General features: G+C 36.8%; 2 protein-coding genes across 2 annotated transcripts; both read left to right on the top strand.

Moving 5' to 3' along the window:
* Window positions 1-170: 170 nt before the first annotated feature.
* Window positions 171-4,957, top strand: LOC132046988 (calcium/calmodulin-regulated receptor-like kinase 2). Its single transcript, XM_059437849.1, has 8 exons — window positions 171-353; window positions 1,320-1,707; window positions 2,034-2,187; window positions 3,076-3,202; window positions 3,910-3,992; window positions 4,075-4,146; window positions 4,277-4,480; window positions 4,581-4,957. The coding sequence occupies exons 2-8, from the start codon at window positions 1,382-1,384 to the stop codon at window positions 4,872-4,874; spliced, it is 1,260 nt and encodes a 419-aa protein (XP_059293832.1). The 5' UTR covers window positions 171-353; window positions 1,320-1,381; the 3' UTR covers window positions 4,875-4,957.
* A 1,076-nt stretch (window positions 4,958-6,033) lies between these two features.
* Window positions 6,034-8,102, top strand: LOC132046990 (uncharacterized). The gene is made up of 4 exons (XM_059437853.1): window positions 6,034-6,271; window positions 6,363-6,470; window positions 7,112-7,186; window positions 7,568-8,102. Exons 1-4 carry the CDS (start codon window positions 6,138-6,140, stop codon window positions 7,797-7,799), a joined length of 549 nt encoding a protein of 182 aa, XP_059293836.1. The 5' UTR covers window positions 6,034-6,137; the 3' UTR covers window positions 7,800-8,102.
* Window positions 8,103-8,128: the final 26 nt, after the last annotated feature.

The raw sequence follows: 8,128 nt of genomic DNA on the forward strand, positions 1-8,128 counted from the left end.
GGCGACCAAAATGGGAGCAGTGGTACATTGAAAAATCAAAGAAAGACAAACATGGAAACTAGGCAACTCCAAAGGCGGACTCGTCCAAGTTGACTCAACCCCCTAACATACGCTCATTAATGTGTCCTTTAGCCACCGAAATCTAGTAGGCTCATTAATGTGGCCTTTAGCCACCTAAACCCATTCACTAACATTTGTTCCTTCTAAAGTGAAAAACCGCGTGCATTTGCATTTTCCATTATTCCTTTGCACCAAAAAGCATCTAAATCCACTATTGGTAGCACAGTTTCTTTGTCATACAGTAGTTGGTTTTGATGGAAACCCAATTTTCTCCTTTTGTACCTGCTCTTTAGGTATGCCTTTTTCATCCAGATTCTTGATTTTTCATTCTCTGCTTATTCAGTTACATGTACTCTTCTTATGAATTTTTATATGGGGTTAGGGGAAAATTCCTAACTTTCGCGTATTTGCTAGATCAGTGAAATGGGGTCTTAATAGTATTTTGATTTTGTGATGGTACTAGTAGAAAGAGGAGAATTAAAAAGAATCGTTTGATCTAGTCGTTTACTATAATCTTCAGACTGCAGGCTTTCTTGAAAACTGTTTTTCTTTGTTTGTGTCTCATGAAATAAAGCAAATATATCCAAATTGTCTCTTGTGCAGACAATAAATTGTGGTATGTAAGGGTAAGTAGTAGTTTTGAATCTTTGTTTTCACTAGATTTAAGAGCGTTTTCCACACTGAAAGTCAATGGTATATTTTGATCCCTGTGTTGTCAGCACCAATAAATGTATCTTATGCAAAGCCAAATCTATGGTTTTGCTTACCTGATATTCTTTTGTTCTTTCTTTTCATAGATATGCTTTTTCTTATCCGTGAAACATTAATTTGCTTTTAATCAACTAGTTCCAAAGGAATGATACTATCAGTCTACTGTTCATCCTTCTAGGGATTTTCCCCAAAACAAAGAGTAACAAATAGTCACATTCACAATTCTTAGGTCACCGCCAAAAGGAATAGGTTTGTCCGAAATTTGTCTTTAGCTGCTTTTGACATGATTCTCCGGGGGGAGGGTATTTCCTTGCTGATTCAATTGACAATGTATATACTTTTTGCTAAACAAAAACACATATTCCTACTGATTCAATTGTGCTCTCCACTTACCAATTTATTGATAACGCGTAATATTTCTTCCTTCTGCCAATATCATCAAGAACCATATGTGCTGCTAAGTTTAATGATTTTCTTATTTCAATATTTAATTTGGAGAAAGGTACACTATTTCACTTCCAAATGTATATTTACCTTTGTTATGACAGCTAAGCTCCATCCTGGTCTTACACCATGGTCAAATTTCTTGCTTTTGGGAAAAGATTGAAGAATGGTTCATAAAGCTGATTTAGTTATTATTGGCATCTGTGTCGGTGTGGCTTTTGGAATTCTCATTGCATCACTTGTGTTTTTTGGAATTCGGTGGTACACAAGGCGTGTTCATCTTCAGCACCATCCAAATGAGCGAAGTGTAGCAACTCTTCCAATACGGACAAATGGACATGAAACAAGCATTGATTTTAGTGCATCTCTGTCGAATTCTGTAGCTATTAAGACATCAGGGTTTCCTGCCACAAATTCACAGCACAGTTGGTGGAGTCACCCTAGTAAAGATCAATTTGCTTCAGCATCTGGAATACCAAGATACTCTTACAAGTATGTAATCTATAGCTCTAAAGGGATATTAATATCTTTTTTCTTTTGGCGGGGGGGGGGGGGGGGTTTACCTTGTGGAGTCAGCATCTTTTCAGAATGCAGTGTTGTTTTTTTTTTTTTTCTTCCAACTAATGAAAGTAGTGGTCCTTCAAAAAGACATAATGTGTTAGACAATCAGGTTTGAAAAATGCCTTGGAGATGTAATTAGCAGTTTTTCTTCGCATTGTGAAAATAAGCTTTTTATTGGATACATTTGTCTCTATGAATTCCACATTAAACTGCTTAACACTGCCAACTGCTTGAGCTGATCTTTTGTGGGACCCCAGGGACATTCAAAAAGCTACCCAGAACTTCACAACCATCCTGGGAGAGGGCTCTTTTGGCCCAGTATACAAAGCTACAATGCCTGCTGGTGGAGTAGTTGCCGTGAAAGTTCTTGGTACTAACTCAAAACAAGGAGAGAAGGAGTTCTTTACAGAGGTGTGGATTGCTTGTTTACTTTTTCCCAGGAAAATAGCAATGTTGTGACTTTTATGAAGAATTATCCTGCTGCAGCTTCCGTATGACATGACCTCATCCAACTGTGAAAACTAAAGTGGCTGTAAACTGTAACCGTATATCCCTTTTATTGAGATATATTTCCTTCCTTTACCATGCAAATGTTGTTTACATAAATCATGAATTTTGTTCGAGATATACAATATTTCACATTAGATGCATAAGGTTACCCAAAAGTGGTCTATGAAACTCACAGGTTACCCCACTAATTGTCTTAGAATTTTGGTTGGATGAGAAGATTCTGTTACATGCATTAGAGGTAACCGTGGGTGAAGTTATAAAGATTTTGGGTTACTCTACTCATTACATATTCGTTGCCTCAAGGTTTTGGATGAGACACTCAATTTCTTTCACCAGTGTTAATGAACTATATCAAATTTGTACGTTGGTCCTGGAAAATGATTTTATCAACTTGGCCCCTCTAAGAAATTAGCTCAGCATCTGCCACCTTATTTTAGGGATAAAAAGGGTTATCTCAAATGAACCTTTTATCTCATAAGGCGGAGATGATGTTACCTCACTTTATGTAACTGGATGAGACTTGTAAGCTAGGGGCTTTAAGATGACGGTGAAACATGGATTTACTTGTGACGTTTTTAGGGAGAAATGCCTATGCAAATAAGGTAAAACAAAAGAGCAAAAAAGAGAAAAACTATCACGTAGGTTCTGAAGGTCTTAGAGGTTCTTGGAAATATATTAGCTCCCAACTCGCAAGTAGTATAATAATGCATCTTTATGCTCCTCTATTTGTACTTCTAGTGAAGGTGAACGTTCTCGATCAAGTTTTGATTTAAATCGGTCTTTTTGCAGGTAACACTTCTAGGTAGGCTTCATCATCGGAATTTGGTAAATTTGGTGGGCTATTGTGTGGATAAGGGACATCGCATGTTAATCTATGAATTCATGAGTAATGGAAGTTTGGCAAACCTTTTATACAGTAAGTGTATTGCTCCTTTTTATTGATAACATTACTTCTAACGGGGACAACTATTGATGAGAAATTTCTAGACATCTTTCTCCTCCTAGTTTTAAGGCAGGTGTTTATTGGCATAAAAGATTGTTTTCTGGGTAGCTAAATTTAGAGGTGTAATTATCATTTGCGGAATAAGAGATATTTATATTATTGGATAAATCTAAAGCATTCACTTACACTGAACCAAGAAGGGATTTGCAAAGGTGTGATTTTGAAATTTAAATCAAGTATCCCAAAAGTCAAGTAAACAAAAGATATAAAAAGAACATTGAACAGCGACAACAGATTCTCATTGCCGTAAAAAATCATCCTATTTCCTTAACCGAAATAAAAAGGAGCTGGGCTTCCAGTGGTTGTTTTTTCTAGCTCTCAGATTACTTAACCTCCAATTTGCCATCATTTTTGCCGCAACTATTAACAGTTTTATCTATCACTATATCTAATATATAAACTCAGAATTCTTTTTGTTGCAATTGGACTGCTAATTCCCGTAGAATCATCGGTTAAAAGAAAAGGAATCTGGAGTGGATGGTCAGTAAACAGAAAAGAATCTGAATGTTAATTGTCTCTATGGTCATACATTCAATGGAGCTTCTGTGTGATTTCTCTATTTTTTACCATTTTGTTGACTATGAAGAGGTGATGAAATTGTTTTGTTCTGCACATTTCAGGCGAGGAATACACCTTGAGTTGGGAAGACCGGTTGCAAATAGCCCTTGATGTTTCACATGGCGTTGAGTATCTCCACGATGGGGTAGGCTAACTGACCAATTTACTTCCATTTTCCATGGTCACAAGACTGGTTACTTATTGTTGCTTCACATTTCTTCCAACAGGCAGTTCCCCCAGTGATACATCGTGATTTGAAGTCTGCCAATATATTGCTAGATCAATCTCTTAGAGCTAAGGTCTGTGGATTAGGTGTTTATATCATGCATAAGCGAATTAGCTGCCAGTGGATCACTAATAACTTACTTCCATTGCATATAAGCCGATATAGTTGTCTTTCCGAGTATTTACCTCTTCCTTTATGACTAGGTTGCTGATTTTGGGCTGTCAAAGGAAGAGGTGTTTGATGGACGGAACTCAGGCCTTAAAGGTACATATGGCTACATAGATCCAATGTATATATCCACAAGCAAGTTTACAACAAAAAGCGACATATATAGCTTTGGCGTTATCCTTTTTGAACTGATTACAGCTATTCATCCACATCAGAACTTAATGGAATATGTAAATCTTGTGAGTTCTCAGATCACCTCAACACAGATGCTTCTTTTTTATGTTTTTGGATCCAAATTTTAAATTTTAAAAAATTGTTCTTGATTTTTTATCTACGAAGGCGGCTATGAGCTTTGATGGGGTTGACGAGATCCTGGACAAGAAACTTGTTGGGACATGCAGTTTAGAGCAAGTGAGAAGTCTCGCTGCAATTGCTCATAAATGCATACACAGAACTCCTAGAAAGCGTCCTTCCATGGGCGAAATTTCGCATGCAATACTGAAAATAAGACAGAGGCGCCTTGTCAAAGAAGATACCATGTCCTTTACCAGTTCAAGAATGGCAGGTAGGATAGAAAATCAGGAGGTTGAATTAAGAAACATGGCCAGCATTACTGAGAGAGAAGCTGAATGACTATTTACAACCCTGAGCACCTTGTCTTTCATTGCTTGAGCTTATTTTTGCAGCATCAAAGATATAGGAAAGCCATCAAAGCATCATGCAGAGTGTCGGATCTACAAAATTGGCATTGAATTGTGTTTTTTTTAATTTTTTTTTTATGGTTTAAGTTATATACACTAGCAATGTAAAGGTTTTTTTTATATGATTAATTTAATTTAACAAATTGTAACATGTTTTCATCTTTCCACCTTATTCAGAGCAACTGATATTGTAAAAAAGGTTGTTCATGTAGCGGCTACCATGCTATTTCCCTGTGTAAAGCACGAGCAATAATTTATCCGCACGTGGACTGCTACTTCCTTTCGTTCTTGTTTTTGCGTAAGTCATATTTGGGTCGGTATTTTGATGGTTATATTTGGTTCCATTCAAATCGTTAACTAATGGTTAATTATTATTTCAAAATTACTCAACGTTTAACTGCATTTTAATGCAAAAATAAAGTCTGGATAAAAATTTCCTAATTAAATCACAAGTTTGGATAAAAATTTCCTAATTAAATCACGAAAAAACTGTTTTTCATGGAGTTTGGTATAAAAAAAAAAATATATTATTATTATATAGGAGGAAGGGGAATGGAAAATGGAAAAGGGGATTACAAGGCGGGAAATTGCGCCCTCACCAACAAGGTAAAAATTCAAATAGTCAACCAACTGAGCTACTAAGATTCTCAAATTTCCTGAAGCTTACCGTGTTTAGTTAGAGATATTTTTATCTATATTTTATCGTTCACATTAAAAAGTAGCTACCTTTTAGTTACATTTCACGTAGTGGCTAAACTTTAAATAACAGTCTAAAAAGAGGCAAGCCCACCCAATTTTTACGGGCAATTTGCAGGATTTCCCTTCACTGGGGGTGGTCTTTAATTTTTGTCCCTCAAAATAGTGGTCTTTAACTTTTGGCCTTCTGGCAGAATTTGCACATAGATAGAATTTGCAAACTTCTGCCTTAAGGCAGAATTCTGCCCTGCGATTTATTGAGTTGGGGTTTGAACCCACAACCTGGGGTATGAGGTGAAGGACAAAATTTAAAGGAACAAAAATTAAAGAGCACACCAAATGAAGGACAATCAGTGTTGTTATGGGCCTCTATATGTGGTTTCCATCGGTCCAACGCAAAACCAACCCACTGAATTATCTTCCTCCTCGTTAGGTTAACCTAAGTGTCACCGCGAAGCTTTTTCCCTTTCCCTGAGATAGCTCGAAATCGGTAGCCAAGATGAGGAAGCTCAAATTTCATGAAAAGAAGCTTCTGAAGAAGGTCAACTTCCTTGATTGGAAGAGAGAAGGCGGTCATAGAGAACCTAATGTCATGCGCCGTTACCACGTTACTGGTAGAGACGACTACAAAAAGTATGCCTTTTTCTCTACAAAAAAAGTATGTCTTATTGGTGTATAAAGCCAATTCTTTGTTTGTTTATGTAAGTTGTTTGGTGGATGTTAGGTACTCGAGTTTGTGCAGAATGGCACAGAAGCTAGTGAATATACTGAAGCAGATGGACCCAAGAGATCCTTATAGAATAGACATGACTGATGCCCTTCTAGAAAAGCTGTGAGTTCTTTAGCTTATGTTATTATGGTCTTTTAATTTCATGTATCAAGTTTCGAGAGCTATTTTTCAAAGCAAAAAATTATGCTGTATATACAAGGTCAAAAAATTATGAAATTTTTTTTATGTATATAAAGTAGATGTTGAATTCCATTGGCTTCTTCGTGTGCTTATTCCTACAATTTTGCTTAGGATATATAGTCAATGGCCTGATAAGAAGACAATGGTGCAGCAGTGATAGATCTTAATTTGTCGTAGCTATAGAATAACTCCAACTACAAAGCTTTTGTTGTCAATTAATGAACATTAGATACTAGGCAAACATCTGATTTCTTCTGAAACGGTTGATGACTAAGTCTATCTCTGCCTCTGATATCCTTTTGCTTGATTTCTATGCGTCTAGTATATCATCCACGAACTTAATGCATAGATGATGATTAGCAGCGTAATATATGTGCACAAAACTTTTCCCCTCGTCCTCTTTTCTAGTTTGAGGGACAAGGTTTTATTGGTCCCGGTTTTCCTTGTGCTGAAAATCTTTCCTCAAATCATTTTCCCTGTGCGCTGTTATTCCCCTTGTCTCTCTTTAATATTGCCACAGATGTCACTGGATTACAAATCCTGATGATGTCTCCTTAACTCAGGTATAACATGGGCGTAATAACTTCAAGGAAAAGCTTAGCTGTGTGTGACAACTTATCTGTGTCATCCTTCTGCAGGTCAGTGAGCTCTATATTTGATATTATGCAGTTCTATACAACTACTACTATGCCTCAATCCCAAACAAGTTGGGGGGTTGGTTATATGAATCATCACCAACGATATCACTCCATTTAAACTCAGTCTCATGCCAATATTATGCAAATACAGAAAGAAAAAAAATCTCTATCTGAAAGGCAATATTATGCAGTTGTATGTGCATACGAAAAACACTATCTCACCTACTTATTTTCCAAGCACAAGCAATCATTTTGCAACTCTTCTTGGGTTGTTAATTAAGACAACATTGCAAGTCACCACTAGTTGGTCATAAATGGAATTGTGTTATTGCATGATATTGTTCTTGGTAATAAAGACATGTATGCATTCTTCTTTCACAGGCGTAGGTTGTCCACTATCTTGGTGAGGCTGAAGTTTGCTGAACACATGAAGGAAGCAGTGACATATATAGAGCAAGGTCATATTAGAGTTGGACCTGATACAGTTATTGACCCAGCATTTCTTGTGACAAGAAATATGGAGGACTTCATCACTTGGGTAGATACATCCAAGATTAGGAGAAAGGTCTTGGAGTACAACGACAAGTTAGATGATTATGATGCAATGAATTGATGACTAGTGAGCGATTTTTGAGGCAATTAGAATGACAGAAACGGAACACATTTATGTTGTCCAGCACTACGGGTCCCGGCAGGTTTACCTCATGCTAGGTTGCCTTGTACCGCCCCTCTACATTTTTGCTCCCGCAGACTCTGGAAGATTTATGTAACAGACACATGATATTCAACAGCAAAGTTTAATATAACGTATCGTTGCAATTTCTGGCGAATGGAAATAACTTGGTTCACTCTCTCCATTTGTAATATATGCATCATGATTTTGTTGATTATCACAGATTTGTTACTTGGAGTTAAATCTATTGTAGATATGGATGGCAGATG

Source organism: Lycium ferocissimum, chromosome 2 (genome assembly GCF_029784015.1).
Source record: "Lycium ferocissimum isolate CSIRO_LF1 chromosome 2, AGI_CSIRO_Lferr_CH_V1, whole genome shotgun sequence".
In the NCBI taxonomy this organism is placed as follows: domain Eukaryota; kingdom Viridiplantae; phylum Streptophyta; class Magnoliopsida; order Solanales; family Solanaceae; genus Lycium; species Lycium ferocissimum.

What these genes read in the sequence shown, in the direction of transcription:
- LOC132046988 (XM_059437849.1), top strand. Translation starts at nt 1,382, where the DNA reads ATGGTTCATAAAGCTGATTTAGTTATTATTGGCATCTGTGTCGGTGTG. An exon ending in ATCAATCTCTTAGAGCTAAG is followed by an intron (nt 4,147 to 4,276) that starts GTCTGTGGATTA and finishes CTTTATGACTAG; the next exon opens with GTTGCTGATTTTGGGCTGTC. An exon ending in TAATGGAATATGTAAATCTT is followed by an intron (nt 4,481 to 4,580) that starts GTGAGTTCTCAG and finishes TTATCTACGAAG; the next exon opens with GCGGCTATGAGCTTTGATGG.
- LOC132046990 (XM_059437853.1), top strand. Translation starts at nt 6,138, where the DNA reads ATGAGGAAGCTCAAATTTCATGAAAAGAAGCTTCTGAAGAAGGTCAAC. An exon ending in GATGCCCTTCTAGAAAAGCT is followed by an intron (nt 6,471 to 7,111) that starts GTGAGTTCTTTA and finishes TCCTTAACTCAG; the next exon opens with GTATAACATGGGCGTAATAA. An exon ending in TCTGTGTCATCCTTCTGCAG is followed by an intron (nt 7,187 to 7,567) that starts GTCAGTGAGCTC and finishes CTTCTTTCACAG; the next exon opens with GCGTAGGTTGTCCACTATCT.